General features: G+C 53.2%; 7 protein-coding genes across 7 annotated transcripts; 4 read left to right on the top strand and 3 right to left on the bottom strand.

Moving 5' to 3' along the window:
* Positions 1-655: 655 nt before the first annotated feature.
* On the top strand, positions 656-2,326 carry LTHEOB_9984 (Carboxylesterase; the record flags this gene model as incomplete). The annotated part of the gene is made up of 4 exons (XM_035519631.1): positions 656-775; positions 827-938; positions 1,005-1,426; positions 1,475-2,326. The coding sequence occupies 4 exons, from the start codon at positions 656-658 to the stop codon at positions 2,324-2,326; spliced, it is 1,506 nt and encodes a 501-aa protein (XP_035368296.1).
* Positions 2,327-3,183: 857 nt separating this feature from the next.
* Positions 3,184-4,837, top strand: LTHEOB_9985 (Feruloyl esterase b; the record flags this gene model as incomplete). Its single annotated transcript, XM_035519632.1, has 2 exons — positions 3,184-4,407; positions 4,508-4,837. The coding sequence occupies 2 exons, from the start codon at positions 3,184-3,186 to the stop codon at positions 4,835-4,837; spliced, it is 1,554 nt and encodes a 517-aa protein (XP_035368297.1).
* A 4,417-nt stretch (positions 4,838-9,254) lies between these two features.
* Positions 9,255-10,021, top strand: LTHEOB_9986 (Cystathionine gamma-lyase; the record flags this gene model as incomplete). Its single annotated transcript, XM_035519633.1, has 2 exons — positions 9,255-9,265; positions 9,502-10,021. The coding sequence occupies 2 exons, from the start codon at positions 9,255-9,257 to the stop codon at positions 10,019-10,021; spliced, it is 531 nt and encodes a 176-aa protein (XP_035368298.1).
* Positions 10,022-11,669: 1,648 nt separating this feature from the next.
* Positions 11,670-12,188, top strand: LTHEOB_9987 (Radical SAM protein; the record flags this gene model as incomplete). The annotated part of the gene is made up of 1 exon (XM_035519634.1): positions 11,670-12,188. The coding sequence occupies one exon, from the start codon at positions 11,670-11,672 to the stop codon at positions 12,186-12,188; it is 519 nt and encodes a 172-aa protein (XP_035368299.1).
* A 918-nt stretch (positions 12,189-13,106) lies between these two features.
* LTHEOB_9988 (Delta 8-sphingolipid desaturase) lies at positions 13,107-14,927 on the bottom strand (the record flags this gene model as incomplete). Its single annotated transcript, XM_035519635.1, has 2 exons — positions 13,107-14,631; positions 14,749-14,927. 2 exons carry the CDS (start codon positions 14,925-14,927, stop codon positions 13,107-13,109), a joined length of 1,704 nt encoding a protein of 567 aa, XP_035368300.1.
* Positions 14,928-15,974: 1,047 nt separating this feature from the next.
* Positions 15,975-17,707, bottom strand: LTHEOB_9989 (Cytochrome p450 monooxygenase; the record flags this gene model as incomplete). The annotated part of the gene is made up of 3 exons (XM_035519636.1): positions 15,975-16,579; positions 16,695-17,394; positions 17,441-17,707. 3 exons carry the CDS (start codon positions 17,705-17,707, stop codon positions 15,975-15,977), a joined length of 1,572 nt encoding a protein of 523 aa, XP_035368301.1.
* Positions 17,708-19,031: 1,324 nt separating this feature from the next.
* On the bottom strand, positions 19,032-19,940 carry LTHEOB_9990 (Nucleoside-diphosphate-sugar epimerase; the record flags this gene model as incomplete). Its single annotated transcript, XM_035519638.1, has 1 exon — positions 19,032-19,940. One exon carries the CDS (start codon positions 19,938-19,940, stop codon positions 19,032-19,034), a length of 909 nt encoding a protein of 302 aa, XP_035368302.1.
* Positions 19,941-22,820: the final 2,880 nt, after the last annotated feature.

The raw sequence follows: 22,820 nt of genomic DNA on the forward strand, positions 1-22,820 counted from the left end.
CCGTCTTTCTCTCATACATCGCTTTTAACTCTATCATCCTGATCGGTCTTTCACCGCTCTTCTCGAAGGGAAATAGACCTGAACAGGGCATAGGAAATCTCGCCGTATTCGACTGTCTCGTCAGCACCGACATATTAAGGGATTCATCAGGCAAACCCCCCACCAAGGCATATCTTCGACGGCCTCTCGGACCCTGATACACGTACACATATTCAAGATATGGATAATAGAACTATGCTTACTCATATTCTCCGAAGTCTCGTATATAATACTATTAAGCAATGCAATAAACGAGATGCAAGAATGACAAATGCAAACGGTGCGGGTCGCTGGGGGCGACTTATGAAGTTATGCAGAGTTGGCGACCTGAGCGAACTCGATATGAGAATATCTTGGTGAATTTGATAAATGATCGTCAGTGAAAGGCTCAAATTGTGTAGGCGCCCAAGTGGCCGAGCGATTTGTGGTTCTCAGTTCATGATATACGGTGAAAATGAACACGAGCTAAAACGAGAGCTTTTAGGGGCGTGCGGTAGTTACTACACCGGCTTACTACACAGACATACTCCTTATAAATATACTGACAAGTCAGTTTGAGCTTGGAAAGGCAAATCACTCATTTCTTCCGTTCATTATCTCACGGAGCTCAATCGAGATGCATGTTCAATTTCTTCTGAAGACACTCGCTTTTACTTTTGGCCTCGTGCAGGCGCAAAACACCTCGGCACCAATTGTTGATCTTGGCTACGCACTACATCAGGGATCTGCCATCAAGGTCTGCACGAGTGAAGGCTCTATCCTTGATTCGACTAACCTCCTTCAATAGGGTGGAAACTACTACAACTTTTCGAACATTCCCTACGCCGAGCCTCCCCTTGGAGATCTCCGGTTCAGATCTCCACAGCTCCCTTCCGTCAACCGTTCCGTCCTCAACGATGGTAAGCGGGGAGGTATATGTCCGCAGGGAACACCGGCATGGCTGGCCTTGAGTCCCGCAGTACCAGGTGTTGTCGCTGGCACTGGTTCGACGGGACGCGACCCCATGGAAACTGAAGACTGCCTCTTACTCGACGTGGTCGTGCCGAAGAAGGTCTTCGAGAGCAACAGCTCCGCTCCAGTCCTTGTGCACATCCACGGCGGCGGATATGTCGTTGGGTCCAAGATTTACTTCAGCGATCCGTCTTACCTGCTTGCTAAGAGCTCGGACAACATGATCGTTGTTGGAATAAACTACCGACTGGGCGCCCTCGGATGGTTGGCGGGCCCTTCGTTCCAGAAGGATGGCACCGCGAATGCAGGTCTGCTTGATCAACGCATGGCTCTGGAGTGGGTTCAACAACACATCCATCTCTTCGGCGGCGACAAAGACCAAGTTACTGTCATGGGCGAGTCTGCCGGTGCCGGATCTATTGTGCACCACGTTACCGTAAGCAATCCCAAGCACTAAGCTATAGATTTTCGCTCATTACTATAGGCATACGGTGGCAAAGCTACTGTTCCATTCCAAAGGGCTATTCCCCAGTCTCCGGCCTGGATCATGACCTCGCAGTCTTCCCACTACCTCGAGACCACGTTCCAAGACTTCCTCAGCGCCGCGAACGTCACCTCCCTTGCTGAACTCCGTGCCCTGTCATCTGAACAACTGCTGGAAGCGAACTCGCAAGCAATCTCGGCCGCTCCACTCGGCCAGTACATCTACGGACCATCTGTCGACGGCGACCTCATCACCGCAGACGCCAAGCAACTTCTCATCCACGGCCAATTCAACCCCAACGTCAGTCTCATAGTCGGCCACACGGAAAGCGAAGGCTACGGCTTCGTTCCCACCAACCTGACAGACTACAACGCCTTCCTCTCCGGCTATTTCCCCGAAACCGCCGTCGATGTGCGGGCCTACATCGAAGACACGTTGTATCCGCCCGTCTACAACACGTCTTTCTACAACAACACTTCGGCTCGCGCATCTCGCACCGTAGCTGACTCCATCATTAACTGCAATGCCGGGGCCTTGGCTTCTGCTTATGCTAATAATTCCTATGCCTACAACTTCGCCGTCCAGCCAGCCATTCACGGGTCCGACTACTCTTATACCTGGTACGGGTCCGTGGCCGTGGCGAATTCGACTATCGCGGACGCGCTGCAGGATTACATCATCTCCTTCATTACCACTGGGAAGCCAACCACCAGTGTGTCGGGCGTCCCTGATATGGAGGTGTATGGGTCGGAAGCTGTTGCTATCAATTTTGATACTAGTGGCATCGTCAAGACCACCGATATCGCAGCTAATGAGCGTTGTGCTTGGTGGGAATTGAGCATGATGGTGTAACCTAGGGGCTTTATTTTGCAGCGTTGGAGCTAGTACAGATATTCATGTAACATAGCTTACCACTTAATCGCACATCCCACGTTGCCTAATATTCAACCCGAATCTGCTCCGTCAAAGAAAACACTGAACATTATTCCAGAGTTTGGAATCTTCATGAAACCAACTCTTGATCATAAGCTCACAAAGAAAGTTTATGAGGTTTGTAGCACCATACTCACCGTGAGACTGTGCGGAGGCTACGTTCCTGTCGGATCACAGAATTAGAGCCTGAATGTCTTCTCAGGCGTGGATTTGCATTGGGAGATGTATCAGTTGCTGAAACCAAAAGTTTTCTTTTCACACTGGGAAAATCCTGGCAAAGTCAAGACCAGATGACGTTAATGTACCTACACTTGCACGTGGAAGGACAATATCTCGTATATAGGTTTCGTGTGATGATTTGATTCTACAAAAGTGTAAATTAAATGCAAGAAAGAGTAGGCTGTGCATAAAGGGCTTTTCAACGGGATCTTTCAATATACGCGTATCCGTATCCGCATTCCGGACAAATAACCGGATCAACACTATGCTCTACGCGTATATCAAATCCTAACAAACGAATACGCGGAAATCCATCTCTTCTGTCTAGTAAACAAGAGGGTGATACCGAAAGGGTCATAGTTGGAACCCTTCATTGTCAGTTGTATATTAGCTACGAACACGAATGTACGAGAACGGTGAAATACGAGATCACCTACACCACTGGTACTTTTCTTACCCCTATTAAACTGCCTTTTAAACCCCTACAATATCCACAACATCGTCTTCATTCTTTCATTCCCTAATCACTCTGTCCCACACTCGTTTCACCTATCACAATGGCACTCAGTGGCAGCATCTCTTCCGCGCTTAATTGCTCAACCGCCGCGCTTTCCGTATCACCCTTCTTTGGCGCAGAAATCCTCTCCGTGGAGGCGAACCTCGTCCAGAACTACTCCACGACCGTCCGCAGAGACTATTTCTTCGGCCACCCAACCCTCACCGGCACCGACCTCAACTTCTGCAACGTCACCGTCGCCCACACCCACCCCGGCCGCAACGACACGCTCCTCACCAACATCTGGCTGCCAACCGCAACATGGAACGGGCGCCTGCAAGCCATCGGCGGCGGTGGGATGGTCGCAGGGATGTTCCCGCTGTCCAACATGGGCATGGCCGGCGCCGTCATCGAAGGCTACGCCGGCGTCACGATCAACGGCGGGCTGCCGAGCGAGGACGCACAAGACTGGGCGCTGCTGAGTCCCGGCAACGCGAACCTCTACGTCCTTGAGGATTTCGCATCGCGCGGTCTGGCTGACGGCACGGTCATCGCGAAGGATGTCGTCCGCAGCTTCTACGGGAAAGAGGCGGAGTACTCGTACTGGAGCGGGTGTTCGCAGGGCGGCCGCCAGGGCATGATGCTGGCGCAGCGCTACCCGACGCTGTTCGATGGCATACACGCGTCGGCGCCGGCGTTCAACTGGAATGAGTTCCTTGTTGGAGACTTCTGGGTTCAGCAGGTCTTGAACGAGTTCGGCGAGTATCCGCACCCGTGCGAATTGGACGCTCTCACGACTGCTGCTATTGATGCGTGCGATGGGCTCGATGGGGTTGTCGATGGTGTCATTTCGGACATCGACGGCTGCACGTTTGATCCGTACACCATGGTCGGCACTTCAATCACCTGCGCCGACACCAACCAAACTCTCTTGATTACGGAGGCTGCTGCCGTTGCGGCGGATGCAGTCTGGACGGGCACGAACGGGACCGCCCCGTGGTACATGCCTGGCCACCAGGCAAACATGACCAGGTTTGACGGCGTGGGCGGTACGTCGTGTGCAAACGGCACGTGCACTGGAGCACCGCAGGCTTTGTTTACGGATTGGATGTCCTACTTTGTCATGAAGGACCCGGACTTTGACTACTCGAACATGACAAGAGAGCAGTACTTGGACGTGTATCATGCTGCAGTCAGAGAGTACACTTCAATCATCGGGACCAATGACAGCAACCTTACCGCCTTCCGCAATGCTGGGGGCAAGATGATCACTTATCATGGACTGGTGAGGCTCACTTCATCTCATCGCTACCAACCCACGCCTTCACTCTGATCATCTGTCACCGTAACACTATCTGTATATTTGATGCTGACTAGCTAAACAGGCTGATCAAATCATCCCTTTCGGAAACACAAGACACTACTACGACGCCGTCATGGCCGGGGACTCAGACGTCAAGGATTACTTCCGGTTCTTTGAAGCACCGGGCGTGGGCCACTGCTCCGGCGGCGCAGGCGCACTGCCGGACCACACGTTTTACAGCTTAGTTGATTGGGTTGAGAAGGGCATCGTACCAACGGTGCTGGAGGCAACGAGCGATGCCGACGCTAACGGGAATGTTCTGGAAAGGATTCTCTGCCCCTATCCACAGAAGGCGAAGTATGATGGCTCTGGAAGTGAGGACTCGAAGGACAGTTGGTCGTGCTCAGCTTAGGCAGATTAGGGAAGCTGGAAATGAACTGCGGTAAGTGTAAGATTAGCAAAGGCGAATAGTGCGTTATTTACTGTCTGTACCGAAACTATAATCATCTATAATCATTGCCTTGAAACAATATTCGTCATCCAATGATTCATATGCTGCCATACAATGGTGCGTTCTTCATTGCATTTATGAGAATGATATTGTAGAGTAGATACTAAGTGCATCCGCTTTGCGTTCATTTCCAGGGTCCCGCGTCTCTGAAATGACAACGAACTCTTATTTCATACGTAGCTAAAGCTATCGTCCAGACGAAAATGTCGAAATAAAAACTCTACATACACGTCCGGACGATAGCTTCAGTTGCCCACATCTGAAATTGGTGTGTTCAGTTACACTTTGACAGCGCTGTCTCTGAACCCATTACCAGGCAATTTAACGTTGCGTTCCCCAGCATTTTTCTTCACTGATTTATCTTCCTCGTACCACGAAAGCTTATCCTACTCCTCGGTCTGCGACAAGTTGGCTTTTGCACGACTTAATCGAAATATAAGATGGCATTCGTTGAGATTGTACCCTTGAAGCCCAATCTTTTCTTTTGCACTCAGAGGTGGGGCTTGTGCCCGCACTCTCTCGATGAGCCACTTTGCACTGGCAGCATAGTTCCGTCAAAGTTGAGGTTGTGGGTGGCAGGCGGCGCCGGAAGTATTGCCTTACTAGGGTCGCGTACTGCTAGATTGCAGGCAGTCGGACTGGGCGATTATTTCCACCTCAGCATGTGATGCAGGCATTCGGCTTCTTCTACTGGCTCTCTCGACTCGGTTGCAGGCGCAGCAACGCCAGTCACTTTTCGGCTGTGTCGTTTGGCGGCACAGCCTCGAACGCAAGCTTGGCGGACGGCTTAGATTGGATGTCGCAATTTGGGGCTGCTTACCTTGCATCTGTCTTACAACTTGCACTGCCCAGTACCGGATGAGATATGAACGCCCATAATGTAGCTTCCGTCATTGTCCCGTCTTTATTTATTTCTTTCTTTCTTCCTTCCTTCAGTCTTGTCTTCATCAACTTTGTGCGAACCCGCAATGGATCCCGTCTCAACTGGGGTAGGGCTGGCTGCCAGCCTTGCGACCCTGATCGAGATCGGTTTCAAGAGCTATACCGCTCTGTCTAGACTCACCCGTCAGATGAAGATTGCGCCAGAAAGTATCCTAGAGCTCTGTCGAAAGGTCAAACGGCTTGAAGAATTGCTTTCTGCGGTCCACGCCTTCGTCATTCAAATGCGCGATGACGAATTACCACCAAATTTACGGACATGGTGGAATTCCAACATGAATGATATCATGGCGGATCTCACAGCGTTAGAGGAGCTCGCGGACCGATTGAAAGTTCTACACATACAGGCCACATCAAATGGCTCTAAATTTAGCGCAAGGCTGAAGACGGTACTCTCGAGCGACGAGATTGCAAAGTATGAAACTTCGATCGAGAACAACATCAAAGAGCTTGATAGAATACAAGGATATCTTGATAGGTACGTGCCTACATCCGATCATAGTTCACAGTGGCCTGACTTCTCAAAGCTGGAAGCTACATGAAGCGCAAACAACACTTCACACCATCGACACGCGTACGCAGAGCATATCAACCAGTATCGACGACATACAAACAGCACTAGTGCGCGAGATACGGAGAAATTTTGAATCTTTCGAACCAATTATCAACGCGAGATTTGACAAAGTCAGCCAAGCGGTTGAGACAGTCCGAAACCATGTTCTTGCAACGCATGTCAGCTTGCGCCGCGTTCAACCGTCTAGTAAAGGGGAGTCCAGTGCCTGTCATCGTGGAAGCTGTAGGACACGAGTTTCTGCGACACAGCGACGGGACTGGCTGCCACGCTGGAACGTCCAGATATTTGACTTGCCCATTGGAACGCTTGTTGTAGAGAATTCGAAAGGTGGACATACCGGCATGTCTGAGAATGCACAAATTCATTGCGTCGCCTTCCGGTTTAAGCCGAAGCTATGGATGTTGGATGGCATTTTCTCGGTCGAGCACTTCTTCTCGATTGCCGCAAACAGTTCACCAACATGGCAACGCGTTCAGCGGAGGGTACCAAGTATGTTTCCGGAAGAGTTGTTTAACTCGCTTGAAAGGGCAGATCTTCTCCAACTTGGAAGTATCCTTGCATCTTCTTGCTCCCTTGAATATCTCGATCTAATTTGCACAAACTACTTGGTATGTATGGCACCATTTCCAGTAATCGGTAATGCCTTAACTTATTGCTCGCCGTTGATAGCTAACAAGACCGGATTTCGGCGGATTTGCATCATTCAGCGGTATCGGTGACCGTGTAACAGACTTTTGTTTTCGCTTCAAAACTCTGTCTGAATCCTCCAGCTTTGCCAATACTGTTGACCTCCGCTACGCATATCGAAAAGATCAGCCGTCGAAGGCTATGCTCGTGTGTAATCGCGGTACCTGGGAAACCTTGCCAATGCAGTACTTTACGGACAGCTTCCTAGGAGGGCCTCATGAGTGGCCGACCATGCTTGTCCCACCAGACGACGAGGGTTACCGATTCTTCATGCAGCATGTCTGTCCTTGTCTAGACTCAATGGGATTCGAGGAACTAGATACGATCGACAAATGGTGGCTCTCTGCACTGAATCATGAGGATTCACGGTTTGGGGCTGCTATTCAGTCACACTTGTATCATCTCGACGAGTCCGGCGATCATTTTCCTGCAACTTTGAGGCGCGTTACGGGAAAGGACTATCTGGATTACAACACTACTGTGGACGAGGTCCTTGCTGCAAGCCATACGATGAGGCAAAACTTCCTCCGCATGGTCTATGCCTGCTGCACTGCGAAATGCTTACGACCATTCTTTGATGCCGGTCATGACCCCAACACGGTTGCAAACAATGATCCTGACGACCCCATCTCCCTTTATCAAGTCGCCGTCCAAGCTCGGAACTTCCCTGTAATTCAGGAACTCAAGGCGAAAAGTTTTCAATTACCGGTTCAAGACATCATGATACCTGTCTACCCATCAATGACTGGAAAAGCCATTGACTTCGAGAAACAGCAAGAGTTACTCAACACTATTCTACTCCAACCACCAAAAGAAAATGAATCCGTATTCTCGATGGTCTACCGTTACTCTCGTGTCAACTATGCGTACGACTCGTTTAACTATCGCGTTAACCATGTGTACGACTCGAAGTATGGCCGAAGCAATCTCCTCTACCAATCTGACCTGATGGATTTCTCTGCAAAGGAGCTTTATAAGAGGGGTTTGGGAAGTTACTGCCATCCACCCTACCATCGATGGCTTTTCTTAGGTCCTGAACTTCTAGTGGCGACAATTTCCAGAGGCGAAGAACTTGTTGCTGTACCAAGATTGCTCTATTTGGGAGCGAGTTTGGACTATGCAGGACCATCCTTCTTACCGTACGATGATCAGCGAACTGCACTCGCGTGGAGTATTGACCTTGGAAGAGCGGATGTAGTCCTCTTGATGGCCATCGCAGCCAATAATTTTGAGGACTACGATGCATCGCTGAGAGCGGGTCTTCACCGGGCAAAAATACATCTGGACGCCAAACACCCCCGTCACTTCGTTGTGCCAATGCCGGATTCGCTAAGTCTCTTAGACCCTGTTTCTCGCTGGGAGGATCGGCACCTAGGGGCATCAAAGCGCAAGCGGATTCGGCGGATGGCATTTGAGGAGCGAGAAATGTCCCAGTTTCAAGACGTCTTGAGCTACACGATCCTTGAATTGGCACTTTCAGGCGGCTCAACTTGTCAGACCAAACTGGCTGCAATGGCAAGGGAGATGGAGTATTTCCACACGGCTTGCAAAGATCGCCCGGAGGACGTCTCTGGTATCCTCAATCGCTTGGCAGACCTTGTTGGACTTGACGAGTCTCAACTGGAAACTCCTAAGCAGTCTATGCGCGAGCGGTTCACCCAGGTCAAATGGAAGCTATTACGGGTGGTGAAACACGTCGGAGATGATCGTTATGGCACACTCCAAGTTTACTGTAGTCGAGCCGTGATGGCCACAGTAGGCCTCACCCTCTGCCTACGAGCCATGCTGGAGCACATGTTGTATGAGTTCATTGCCTGGGCATGGATACAGCGGGCCGCATTCAAGCGGCTCTGGCCGTTCATGTGGCTTTCAACGATGGTCCTTTTCGCGGCATGGCTGATGTAATGGCAGGTTCCTTTCACTGAGCTTTGAAGTCAAATCTCATTCCTTGGGCAGTTCACAGACATAGCTACGTGCCAGTTAGATTGAAGGAGGGTTTGGCCTTGAAGATACAGTTCTTCCGGACGTCAATGATGCCAATATTGTCAGTCGTTGGTCTTTCTCCGATCATGTGCTTAAAATGCTCTAATAACACAAGCTCATTTGTTTTCTCCTGCAATGCTCAACAAGTTCGTCCCAACTATTACTCCATAATCTACCTCAGGGCAGCAAAAGTGGCATCTGACGATCCCACCGCACAGCAAGCCTTGGTTGGCGCACTAGCCGGCCCGCAACCTGAAACGAACTCACCATCCAGGTCCGGCGCGCTGCGATTCAGCGCCGCTGGCACGACGTCGTAGCCTATCCCCTCATTCGCACATCTCCCCGTCCGAGCTCTCCGGAAGCGCGACGACCGACCCCTTAGGATCTACGTCTACGAAAACAACGATCACGCCGCCGCCGCCGCCGCCGCCCGCCTTGTCCTTCTTCTTCCACAAGCCCCTCACCAGCCCCGTCACCGTCCCGCCCGTGCCCGCGTCCTCGCCCGCTCGCCGCACGTGCTCGCCGCCGCCGACCCGGGCCTGGACGCCCACCTACAGCGCGCGATCGCGGTGTGGCAGCACTGCGGAGGCTTGCGCGGCAGGGTGGTGGCGTTCAGGGTGAGGAACGGCGCTGCGAAGACGGGGGAGGTGTGCAAGTGGCTGAGGCTATTCGCGCTGGCGGAGAGCTTGGGCGGCGTCGAGAGCTTGTGCGAGGAAATGGCGGTGATGATGCATCAAAGGCCCCGTAAGGAGAGGCTCGAGGAGCTGGGGACTCATGGTGAGATGATTGGGGCAAGTGTTGGGCTGGAGGTCGTGGATGATTTGATGAAGGACTTGATGGAAACGTTGGACATCATGCTTGGCAAAGGTGCGGTGGAGGGGGAGATTTGTAGACACGCATGAATTAAAATGGAGCTAATACATTGTTAGAGCCATGCGTTGCGCGGTCCTAATCAGGCCAGTTGAATCTCTCGATATTTCACACCCGCAAAATAGGCTTGCTGGAAAAGTCCCCCCACCCCGATTCTTTCAAACCTCATCCCTTCTATCTTCTTCGGGAAGATTACTTTGTCGACGATGTGAGAGAAGCCAAATTTCCGGTAATATACCCCACTAGATACACGTTTTGAAGTTGATATATGGAAAGCGTATATCTCATCGCCTTCCTGGTACGGGGGTATGGATGGATTGTCCTCTACCATCATTCGCTCAAAGGAGCCCCATCCAGTGTTGTATTGTTCTGTCCCTGATCCTTGAATGTATCTGCAAAGCGCAGATGCGCAAAATGGTGGATGGCCTGCTGCTTCCAGGATTTCGTCAGATATATGACCATCGGGAAACCCTCGGCCTACCAGTACTCTTTTTGGCTTTCCTGTGATGATCAAGACTTGAAGGGCCTTTTTTGTGACAGACAGAACGCCTCTTGGGCGAAGGAGTCTAGTTTCATACCATAACATTCTGAACTCTTGAATAGACATCTCGTGCCGGCCGGTGTTGGAAGAAGAGCTGAATATGGGCTCATCAGCACATGCAAGATCAAAACGCGCACGGATTTCCACCCGAGTAATCCTACAAGCTTCATACGTATCATGTTGTTGGTTATGCCATTTGACTGGCATCATGTACGAAGCCCAAGACCACGTGGGAGCTCCGCAGTTGGAGATCTTGATGACGCGGTTTTGTTCCTTTTGCTGCCACAACAGTCCATGACATAGGTCCTGTTGCAGTAATCCGGCTGCTGCGTACCCGGGCGCTCCACTGACTACGCAAATCACCCCGGAGAAGGGACTAGCTAGCACTCCCCTCATTTCGAGAATATCTTGGAACACTTGAGCTATCCCCAATGCCGCCACAAGCCGATCTGTCTCTGGTCGTGATATAGCAAGGCCGGAGTAGAGCTCTACAAACCGATACAAAAGATCATTGATGACGGTAGTGCTGAGGTGGAAGTCCATTTTGAGGGAGATTTTGCTCCTTTGGCGATCTGAGAGTGGTTCAAATGAGACCTCTTCCCCACACTCATTTCTTGGAGGACTTGTGGCGCATTCGAAATGCAGTTTAGTATCCGTGCAGTGGATGATCCTCCGGCTAAGCATGCGCTCTTTGTGAAATGCTTGTGGATTCGTGTTGTTGGCGAGAGGGAGGGTCGCCAGGCGGCGAGTCCTTATCCTCCGCCGATGACTAAGCTAACTCCGTGATATCTGCAACAATATCTAAATTTGATTGTGACAGTCATCGCCTTCATCGTAGGCGGCACCGCTGGCGCAGCTGCATCTCGGCGAGTGATTTGTTGGGATCTTGGAGACATACGGCTCCAGTGGTGGAGGAAAGAACGACCTGCCGCCATGACGTATAATTAAGGCTGTGTAAAGTTCGCGCTGCGCTGCAAAGTAGAGGCAGTTACGACAGACTGGCTACCTGCCAGTTTTCATGAGTCCGCTGACGAGATCTGTACGTTCCACCGACAAGTTTTGACCAGTACCTTTTTGCCCCTGATCAAAGTTTGCACCGCTCGGTACCAGCGTCCAATTTTCTTCAGCGCCCGTTAAAAATGGATCGCCCTGACAGCTCCCGTCAGGACACCGACTTCGAGCTCCCAGACGAAGACGGCGTTACACTGACCGTACCGCGCCAACGCCCGAAGCGACCCCGTCACCAAGCTCCGATCCCTCCACCACCCACTGCCACCGATAGCAAGACGCACCTCGAGTCCATCATACAGCACTGCGACAACATGTTCCACCTCGGAAAACAAAAGGCGCGAAAGATATCGCCGGCGACCGTCCAGTTTTTCTCCAAGATTAAGCGCAACGCTCGGGAGCTGCTGAAGCCCTCGAAGAAATTGGACAAAAAGGAACGCAAACAAGCCCTTAAGAATCTCGAGGTCAATATGAAGTATGCGAGAGGTCAATGGGAACAAGTTCATGACCAGCTGAAGAATTCAGCATTCATGCTGATGGAATACCGAGTCTATCAAGACTACGGCGACTACTTGGCCAAAAATCTCAATGTCATCACGACCGGACGAGAATGTCGAATTAAAAATTCTACATACACATCCGGACGATAGCTTCAGCTACCCATGAATCCACGCTAGCCATCGGCTGCGAGAGGGGACTGTATAGCCATCGCACAGTAACAAAAGACCCAGAAAAGAAGTCCACATTCCCAAAATAGCCCTGCAGAAACACCTTGGCAGACTCGGATCAACGGCCACGCAAGCTGAAGTTCCCCTGTCTTAGACAAGGCCCCCGCACCTGCTCCCCGGTCCACAATTCCAGATCATCATCGTCAGACATGATGTTCCCCTCCTGGTTCATCAGGCCCTTCTTTGACGGTCTGCCTTATGACGGGACCAATGACGTGCGTGCTGATCTCTCGTGCACGTCCGTGACGTCTGGCAGCAAGGAGACTTGGAACCTATTGCGTAACGTCGTTGGGGTTTTTTAAACATGTCGGACGAGGGGTTACGAGACACACCATTAAGAGGGTCGCCTAGATACTTTTGGCTGACTACCGAGGAATACCATTCGTAACCCGTTCGACACGACGGCTCCGTTCCAACCGTCACGTGCTGCTTTCCTGCCACAGCTCCGGGCCAGCTGACTTCCCACAACAAGCTACCTCGGCGGAAGGATCAATATATCGATAAAGAAGCAAATCCGTGGGTGCGCAAATGAGCGGCGCTGGATTGGGTCGTGGTGGAGATTGTGAGCGAGCAGCGACGCGGAAACAACATGCGCCCGGTGCGTTTTTCGCCGGCGTTGTGTTACTTACGCACGAAAACACAACACGAAGCTCAACAAGCTCTAGCGGGATACTTTCCGAGCGAGCCTTCCTCGTTCACACAGCAGGAAATATTGGACTTTTGAGCGTAAAAAATAAACCTTTTTCAATAATGTACAGCAACGCTAAACTAAAAACAAGGATATCTATCGTTTCTGGAGTCTATCATCTCTAACCCCATCCCAATGTCATTGCCCATCATCTAATGCAACCCGCTCTCCCCCGTCTCGGCCATATGCATCTGGCACTCGACCAGCGTCTTCACCATATTCGCCACCTCCTCCAACCTCGTCAAAACCACCTTATTCCCCTCCACGAACCCCTGGCACTGATACTTAATCCCCGTCTTCGCGCAAAACTCCCTGACGAGCGCCTGGCCCGCCCTGAGGTTGTGCCTCGGCATGCGCGGGAACAGGTGGTGCACGGCCTGGAACTGCAGGCCGCCGTGCAGGAAGTCCAGCCACGCGGGGCAATCGACGTCCATGGTCGTGCGCAGCTGGCGCTGGGCGAACGACTCGGTCGGGCCCAGGTCCGCCGTCGGCATGCCCCAGTGCGACAGGGTGATCTGCACGTGCAGGATCATGGTGATGGTGTGGGAGACGAGGACGAAGAGGACGCGGGTGGGCCAGTCGGGGAGCGTGCGCAGGAGGAGGGCGTAGCCGAACAGGGCCCAGTAGCACACCATGAAGGCGGCTTCGACCCAGCGCGTCCACCACGCCGAGCCGAGCTGGGCGGCGCGCGGCGAGAGCAGGTGGAGCCAGGAGAGGAGGTAGAGGTTGAAGCGGGCGATGGCCATGACGGGGTAGTACGTGTACTTCTGGAAGGGCACGAGGATGTCGGCCGCGCGGTCCCAGTAGAAGGTGAAGTTGTAGAAGGTGCTGCGGATCGACTTGAAGTAGGTCGGCGACGTCGAGAACAGCGGGATGTTCTGGATGTCCGGGTCGTGCTCGGGCATGTTGGTCACCAGGTGGTGCACGTTGTGCGAGCTCTTCCACCAGCCGATGGACAGGCCGCAGCAGAAATCCGCGATGAAGGCGCCGATGAGCGTGTCGATGACGAAGTTGCCCGTAATGCCGCGGTGGCCGGCGTCGTGCGCCGTGAACATGATCTGCTGCCAGAACAGCCCCAAGAACACGGCCGACGTCATGTACCACGTTTTATTCAGGAAGTAGATGAACAGGCTGAACAGCGCGGCGTAGCGCACCATCTCCTTGGCATATTCGCGGTAGGGGCAGTCGTAGAGGCCCTGCGCCTGGACGAGCTGGTGCAGGGCATCGTACTCGTCGCGGATCGCCTGCTGCGTTTCCGGGTCGAGCGAGGGGTAGTTGCGAATGCCGTCGGCAATTTCCTTTTGCTCGAGGGCGGCTGTGTATGCGGTACGCGACAGTTTCTCCGTGGGCAGGCGCGCGGCGGCCGAGGTGGCGGGCTTGGCGGCGGCGACGTTGCGGCGCCTGCAATCTCCTGAGTCGAGCTCGTGGTCGGACTGGCCGACGCTGGAGTTGCTCGAGCTTAGTGGGTCGGGCTTGGAGCTGAATATGGACGAGGCGTCGTTGTCGTCGTCGTCGGTAGAGTCTGAGGAGGCCGGGTCGGCAGCGGGGGCAGGGAGGGCCGTGGGGGCGGTGCGGTGAAGTTCGGCCCGAATGGGGGGTTCGAGATTCGTCCAGGGCTGATGCACGCGGCCGATACGGTAGCCCTTCATGATCGCCAGGGTCTTGTCGAAATGGTACCTGCAGCACCAATGCCATTGGTCAGCCCATGTGAGCCCCACACCCCGCAACGCATACGAATACGCAACGTTACTCACCTCGAGAATGAGGAGGAGGAGGGGAGGGGGGGATAGTTACACGTTGATCTCGTCCGTCGCGTCTCTGCCCACCATGTGAAGAATTGCCAGCCGTCCGCCCGGGTGACGGTCGATCCACCTGTCCAGCTTCAGCGCGTAGCCGTCGTGGATGACGATGAGCTGCCCGTCGGCGACGAGGCGCTCGACCTCGCGCGCCGAGATGAGTCGATTGCGGTCCATGATGATGTTGTTGTGGTGCAGCGAGGGAGAGTCTGCGCGAGAATGTGCCTGCGCTTTTCGTGCGCCGGCCAGACGCCAGTCGCCATGGCTATATACTGTGCTTGCTGGACCCTGATCGGCTGGCTTCCCCTTTCGCAGCAGGTGCCAAGCGGCATGCCGACCGAGCTTGTGAAGCTGAAACTGCGCCCCTCGGCCGCGTCAGAGAAGTCGCGTGGAAAAAGCCTGATCTTAGGGGGTGGCGGGGTCGCCTGGCAATCTGGCGTACGTCTTTCTGGCCAAGCCGGGTGCCACTGCCGCCACTGCTCTGCAAATACTCCGCAACGGCTGGCCAGACCCCTTGGACGCCGCGGCCCGTACGTGTCGGGTAGCCGACCACCACCTGGAAAGTGCGCGCGCTCGAGTCACGGCCCTGCGCCATGTTCCACAACAATACACCGGTCAATTGGATAATCCGCTTGCCGCTTCTGTTGGAGATGCGAAATAGATTAGCGAGAGAGCTGATACACGAATTTTTCGCTTGGATCAACCGGCACGCCTGCTGGAGAACTTGGCGACTCAGTACTTATTACTTGGCGCCACCCCAACAAAAAAAATAAACGAGAAAAAAGTATTTTTGTCAAGATAACCTAATTGGTGCGATGATACGAATCCGAACGGTGTTGTAGATTCCAATGGATTGGAGACTGCAGAAAAGCCTCGAAGACAGGAATAAGCTCAGGTTTATTTCTTCCCGATTAGGTTAGCTTGATTTGCTTGTGCATGTATATCACAATTATCGGTCGCGTTTACTGATCGTTCATTCTTTCGTATCATTCGAGCGCCGAGTACCGAGAAACATTGAGGACGACGATGCACTTTGGTGTTTCTGCAACAATTGAGTAAGTGATGAAAGAGTCATCATAGCAGCTTCCAGATTGAGAATACTTCGACTACGTACCAAACGCTCTTCAGACCAAGTCATCCACAACCGAACTACGGATTCCTTCAACCTCACACTCTCCGCTCGCATGAAATAGCCCAGCTACGGCCCCCATTTCACACACCCCCTCAACTCTCTTCCACCTCCACCTCCCTCCTCCAAATCTTCAACGGCAACGGGCCCGGATTCAGATTAAAGTGCTCATACTTACTCTGCTCCCACCCCTCCCCGGGTAGCGCAAACTCATACCGATGCACCATCGACGCCGTCACCACCACCTGCTCGAGATAACTAATATTCCTTCCAATACACCCCCTCGCCCCCGCACTAAACGTAATAAACCACGGCTGCAGCTCCTTCCCCGCCGCGCCGAGCCACCTCTCCGGCCTGAATTCTTCCGGCTCCGCAAACGCCTTCTCGTCCCGGTGCGCCACGTACGACGACATGTGCACCGACGTGTTGCCTGCCACGTACTCCCCGAACACGGTCGTGCCTTCTGGAGGTGTTTTGCGCGGCAGACCGAAGGGAGTTGGTGGTGCGATGCGCATGCTTTCGTCGAGGCAGGCGCGGAGGTAGGGCAGGTTTTTGAGTTTGTCGTAGGGGATGACGACTTCGTCGGGGTCGGCGACCGTGTCGATTTCCGTGCGGAGGGTGGAGAGGCAGTGGGGGTGTTTGAGGAGGTTGTAGAGGACGTTGTTGATGGCGACGGCGGTGGAGACGGAGCCGGCGTTGACTGCGGGGGGTTGGTGTCAGTACGGATGGGCAGTGTGCAGCAGGGGAAGGGAAGTGGCAGTGGAGGAGGGGCGGGGGCGGCAAAGGAAGGCACGAGAGAGAGAGAGACGACTTACGCATAATCGAGCACTCAGCATTAATCTCGCCCAGCGGCAGCATCTGCGGAACCCCATCCTTCGTCTCCATGAGCGCCTGGAAGAAGTCCTCCAGCTTCTCCTCGCCCGCCTCGTACCGCCGCATGCGGTTGCGCACCTGGTGCAGCACAATCCCGTCGAAGTGATCCCCCACGGCAATCCACCGCCGGTACGTCGGCGACAGCCACCGCGCCAGCCGGTGCAGCGCGCGGTACCAGCCGTACGCCCACACCAGGTGTGACTGCGCCGTCAGCTGGCCCTGCACGGCGGCGATGTACGGCACCATCGTGATCTTCCCGTCAACCGCCTCGCTGGCCACGACGTCGTCGCCGCGGTCGAGGCAGCCCAGCCGCTCGCTCAGCCCGATGTCGACGATGGCGTCCATGGTGAAGAAGTTGGTCCACCGCCGGTAGTCGACCGTCAGCTCTTTCTCATCGGGACGGCCGCCCGGCGGGAGGGGTGCGGTGCAGCGCGCGTCGAAGGCGTGGACGAGCCGCTGGACCTTGTCGGCGATCTTGTATTCCCATTCCTCCAGGTTCTTGATGGCGTAGGCGCTGGAGAGGACTTTGCGCTTGCGCGCGTGCTCGCCCTTGTCGATGACGTCGGCGAGGTGGAAGTGCGTGCCTGATTGCAGGACGTACATGTCGTCCTTCAGGCACTTGGTGCCGTGGCCGTAGATGTCCTGGGGTGGTAAGCGGAAGTGAAGGTGGAGGTGAGGGAGGGCTTACCTTGATGGCCCGGACATCGCCGTATGAAAGGGCGTTTGGTCCGACGCGGAGAACGGGGTGCTTCTTGTGCAGTGCAGTAAGGCGTTTGGATCGCTCTCCACTGGCAGACTCTATCATATACGGAATGTTGGTGATTCCGGCAAGAGGGGAGAAATTCGGATATCGACGAAGGCCTTTGGGATCCGAGAAGTACAGGTAGATAGGATGGACGATGAAGCGTAAGAAAAGAAAAAGTGGTAGGAGAACGAAAACGGCAATTCCATACATCGTGGATGCAGATGATTTTGCTTGTACGGATTCGATATCAAGAAGGATGTTGGGCCAGCTTGGAGCGAGATGCGAGCTTCTTTAATACTGAAAGATCACAGGCATCGTCATATGCAAACGCCAACATCGTGAGTTCGTGCAACGAAAGCAGAATTACCCAGAATAGCATTCTATGCTCTCGAGATGGAATATCAAGCCCGAAAAATAGTGTCGCATAAGGCAAGGCTTCCCGGCCCAAAAAAGTAACAGTTTCCGAACGTAAAGGGTAAAGACCTCCGAACATACGAGGTTAAGCCCTCCGAACCAACCACTCGATCAGCACTACCCACAAGTCACTGGCTCCCGGGACGCTTACCCTTGAATGACGATTTTGCGGGGAAAGCCTGTGCTCGAACCAAGATAGCCCCGCGATATACTAAGCGGGGCAAATCCCCCAAATTGCGGGGCAAAAGCTTGTCCACGCTTCTCAAAACAGCTCAACCTCTCCGGTTCGGGCCGTGTCCCGCCGTGTCCGCGCCGGGCCGGAACCATCCTTCGTGATGATTCATCCACCTCTATCTCATCAGATATGCGCCCGACATATGCCCTCAGGCGACTTTTACGCCGTCAGACGGTCTCGTGCGTCATTCCTATCTCCCGGAATCTCTTCCCCGCATAGATACGATGATTTCCATCGCAAGTTGAGTCAAATCGGATTATCGTTTGCGTCGTTGTTTGCAGAAATAGGTCTTCCGATACCGGTATTACCGCGTGGACGAAATCCAAGGAAGGAGGGCTACCACAAACATCTCGCCGCACAACAGATACTACTCGATGACACCCAAAGTAGATTAAGCTCCAGACTTGTATGTCATTCCCGACTTCCACGCCACACTTGTGCAACGACTTCATAACTTTTAGTGAATAAGCCCGGATTCCTTCTCGCGTACTTCTTTGGCTGATTCTCGGCTCCACTGACAAGAAATACGCCCCCCAGCTGCCAATCACTCCCCTCTCTATCCTAAAGTTTATCTACTCAGCCAGACCAGTCCACTAGTACGTCTACCAGAACATCTATCAGTACTTTCCAGTAATTCTTTTTCTAGGTCAAGGTATTAGTAAAATCTGTCTCACAAACTACTGAAGGACCATGCAGGTCAAAGAGATAGCATTCTTGAGTAAGAATCTTGATATGCTGTGTACAATCTGCTATGACTATCAGCAAACAGAGTTGATAACCTTCGCGAGTTGTACTGTGTTAAATGCAATTTCTCACCACCATAGCGAACTCAAACTATTAATACAATGGACGCCCGAACTTGAAACCCTCAATCACTCACACAACCTAAGCACTCTCCCTCTCCAACCACCCCTTATAATCCAGCATCCCCGGGAACTCGCGCCTCAGCGCCTCAACATCCGCACCATACCCCTCCTCAACAAAGAACTCAAACATCATCTTCGTATCATAGTTGCCCTCCAAGATACCCGTCGCAACCTCATCCGGCACCATCGGCAGCTCCGCCCCGCCCTTCACCTCCCTGTAGATCTCCTGCACCCGCCTCAATGCAATCTCCTCCCCCGCCAGCGGAATCATCCTCCCCGCATACCTCTCCTCCTCGACCAACGCCGCCGCCGCCACCCGCCCGATATCCACCGCCGACACCAGCTGCAGCGGGCGCTCCCATCCCAGCGTCGTCTTCCACATCGCCGCGAAGGCGGGGCCCATCTGCGCGCTGCCGAAGTTCTCGAGGAAGGCGACGGGCTGCACGATCGTCCACGTCATGCCGGCGGCGGGGGCGCGCGCTAGCAGGTGCCGCTCGATCTTGTGCTTGCTGATGAAGTGCGGGACCTTCGTCGGGTTTGACGCGGACCGCGCGCCGTGGCGGTCGACGGACGTCTGGACGAAGTGCTTGACGGAGCCCGCGGCGATGGCGGCGTCGATGAGGGCGGCGCCTTGGTCGTATTCCGTGTCCGAGGCGTTTTGGTTGTCCGTGGCGGTGGTGGGGGTTTGGATGCTGAAGACGGCGTGGATGGGTTCGGGCGCGGAGGAGAATATGGAGGCGGGGTTGTTGAGGTCGCCTTTGATGAGCTGGATTTTGGGGGAGGTGCCGGCGAGCTTTTGGGCTGAGGCGGAGGACGGGTCACGGGTTACGGCGAAGATGGTGATGTCGGCGCCGGAGTCGAGGAGGGACTTGATGACGGCGCCGCCTTGTTTGCCCGTGGCGCCGGTGACGAGGATGGTCTTGGACATTTTGGATGGGGAGGTGGTGGGAGGATGTTTGAAATAATAGTTCGGATGGTCTTGGTGAGACAATGGGATAAAGGCTGATGAGTTGCTGGACTATATTATGTCGTGGTTGCAATGATTTTTATAGATGATGTAAATAGTCTACCGTTGTTGTCGTTCGCGGATACACTACGTGCCGAAGACACATGCTTATGCGATCGTCTCTCCAAAGCGCGAAGACCGAGCCCTCGATTTGGTTTGGTTAAGCGGAGGCAAAACGGACGGACCCGCGCCGGTACACTAATACTATTTCGGCAGTGGTGGCAAAGCCGAAGACCGGTCGGATTCCAGTTGCATGCTGAAATGAGTTGCGTATACTTCATTCAATAAAGGCGATTCTGCAGGTGAATAGAATAGCGCGAAATGCTAGCGCTCTTGTTGAAAACAAGACGAATTGATAGAGAGACATGCTTGACTGTCGGGTTCTGCACCCGAACACGGGCCGCTGACAAAGCTCCTTCGGGAGACGGAGGAGACGGAGGTCCGCGTCCGATATCATTGGAACACAGATAATCCCCGTTTACAAGACGCCAAGCATCAGATACGACTGCAAAGGGCCAAGTAGAAGCTGAGACCATCCGTCCGATAGCATGATACACCACCGTTTGTAAGCCGCGCTGTGAAAGGCCGAGCCCGCGAACTGCGTTTCAGCATTCGCGTACCTTCTCGCTGTGGGTCTTGGTGTAGAACACAAGCCAGAAGTCAACACCAAGACTCTTAGCTTCATTTATTTTACGCCACAACAGTCTCTCCTCCCCTGCAACCTTGACATCTCGCAAAAGCTCCGAATTGCAGCTTAACCGCTCATCATGGACTGGGCGAGGAGCGCTGCAAACGTACTCAGGTGTACTAAGTCCTACAGTAGTCCAGCTGGTTCAATTTACAATGCGTCATGCGTTTTCAATATGTTCCAATCTTCTCAAGAGGCCTGATAGTATTCCTCTGTAAGTATAGTAAGATATTCCACGGTACGGACCAAGCAATTAGCGGCTCCGATTGTAGATCGCTCAGCTCACATTGGATGTTCTTGCAGCCATTCAAAAGGATTTGAATGTGCCACCGAGCGTAGCCTGAGTAATCTTAGCCGAGCGCAAGCGAAGCCACCGCCCGGAATCTATTGCAGTCTTCTATGGAGTGATTCTCAAGCCACTGTTTCATGTGACGTAATGGAAAGTTCTTCGACGATCACGAGCGCAAGGCTGGACTATTCTAAACAACGCAGCCACGGACTATAAAAAGCTATCTACCGCTGTGCTACCAAGCTTTCATACGTGCCCCGCTTCTGCCGAGCGAAGAAATTACGCCACACTCTCTTCGCATTGGAGCTGTAAAGCCACTTCAAAGCGTGTCAGGGTTTGGCAGGCCGCGCGTTTGCATACGTCCTTATCTTTGAGCGGGAACCAGCATGCACATCAAGTGTGTCTAATCTTGGGCTTCGGTTCGTAAGTTGTAGAACAGCCATTCGGATCTGATGATCAGCATCAGTCTAAGGAATTTTTGAGAGATCACCCTTTGTCTTGCACTGCTACCGAACACCGTATTTTATTACTGATTTTGCACTGCAAGTCAAGATTAAAATTGAACTCAGGTCTTTCATCACTGTGATCAATACTGTACTGACTCTTGCAGCTGTGGGGGATGTAAAAGTTGAGTGGAGTGACCACTCACTTTTTGATTGCTCCTCTCTCCGGACTAAATCTGCAAGCCACTATCACATGGAGTGGCGTTGAAAAGTCATTCGACGCATGAAACCCCACGACTGTCCCAGCTGAATAAACGTTGCACAGCGGGGAGACGGGATGGTCAGTCAGCAGCCTCCAACAAAACACACGGCTGCCTCGATATTTTTGATTGGTCGAGTTAGGTTTATGGTCAAGTCAATAGGCTACTTCTGGCGAACGAGAGATATCTCACAGGTAAACCAATTCGTGGATGTCATAATGGAATTTCTTACCGACTATCCACTTTACTAGCTTTATACAAGGCCAGTGAAGCCTGCCGCCATAGCGCTTACATTGCCGGGTCTTTCTCCTTCTCACTCTTAACAAAATTTACACCACTACCTTCAACTTCAGAGCAACGATGGCACGACACCGGATGTCAACCGCAGGATGGTCCAATGATGCGGCATTTGTGATGGAACCGCTAGTTCCATCAGCGACACACGGCGATGCTCCAGGAAACGCAAACTACGCAAATCTCGATCCTTATTTGTGCTACAGTACCGAAGAGGGCAGCCGTCGTGGCTCATCTCTCCAGACGCTCTCCAAGCATCCTAACGATCACCTCGACGAACATATCGGGGAACGTGGCAGAGGGTGCATGGCTGGACTCAAACGTGGGACCCAGAGGCTTCACCAGAATCTAAACTATTTCGTCAACCAGTGGTGGGGCTGGGAAGTCCTCGCGCTGTTGTTCAGCTCGGTGTGTATCATGGCCGTCGCCATCCTACTATACAACGTGCACGACCGGCCTCTTTCACAATGGCCATTCACCATTGCGCCAAACACGCTGGTCTCAATCTTCACGACTGTTGCAAAGTCGTCGGCGCTGGTTGCTGTCACCCAGGCTCTGAGTCAACTCAAATGGGACTTTTTCCGGCCTCGAACGCGACCGCTCTATAATATTGAAGCATTCAACGAAGCATCCCGTGGTCCCTGGGGAGCTCTCCTGTTCACTTATCGTACTGGTGGAAGGGCTTTGATGGCATCTGGTGCTGCTCTTATCATAGTTCTTGCGCTAGCGATGGATCCCTTTGCGCAGCAAATCCTCACGTTCAAAACCAAGCCACCGGATGTCGACAAAATAGATCCCGCCACTTGGATGCCATATACATTCGCATAC

Source organism: Lasiodiplodia theobromae (genome assembly GCF_012971845.1).
Source record: "Lasiodiplodia theobromae strain AM2As chromosome Unknown scaffold_35, whole genome shotgun sequence".
Taxonomy (NCBI): Eukaryota; Fungi; Ascomycota; class Dothideomycetes; order Botryosphaeriales; family Botryosphaeriaceae; genus Lasiodiplodia; species Lasiodiplodia theobromae.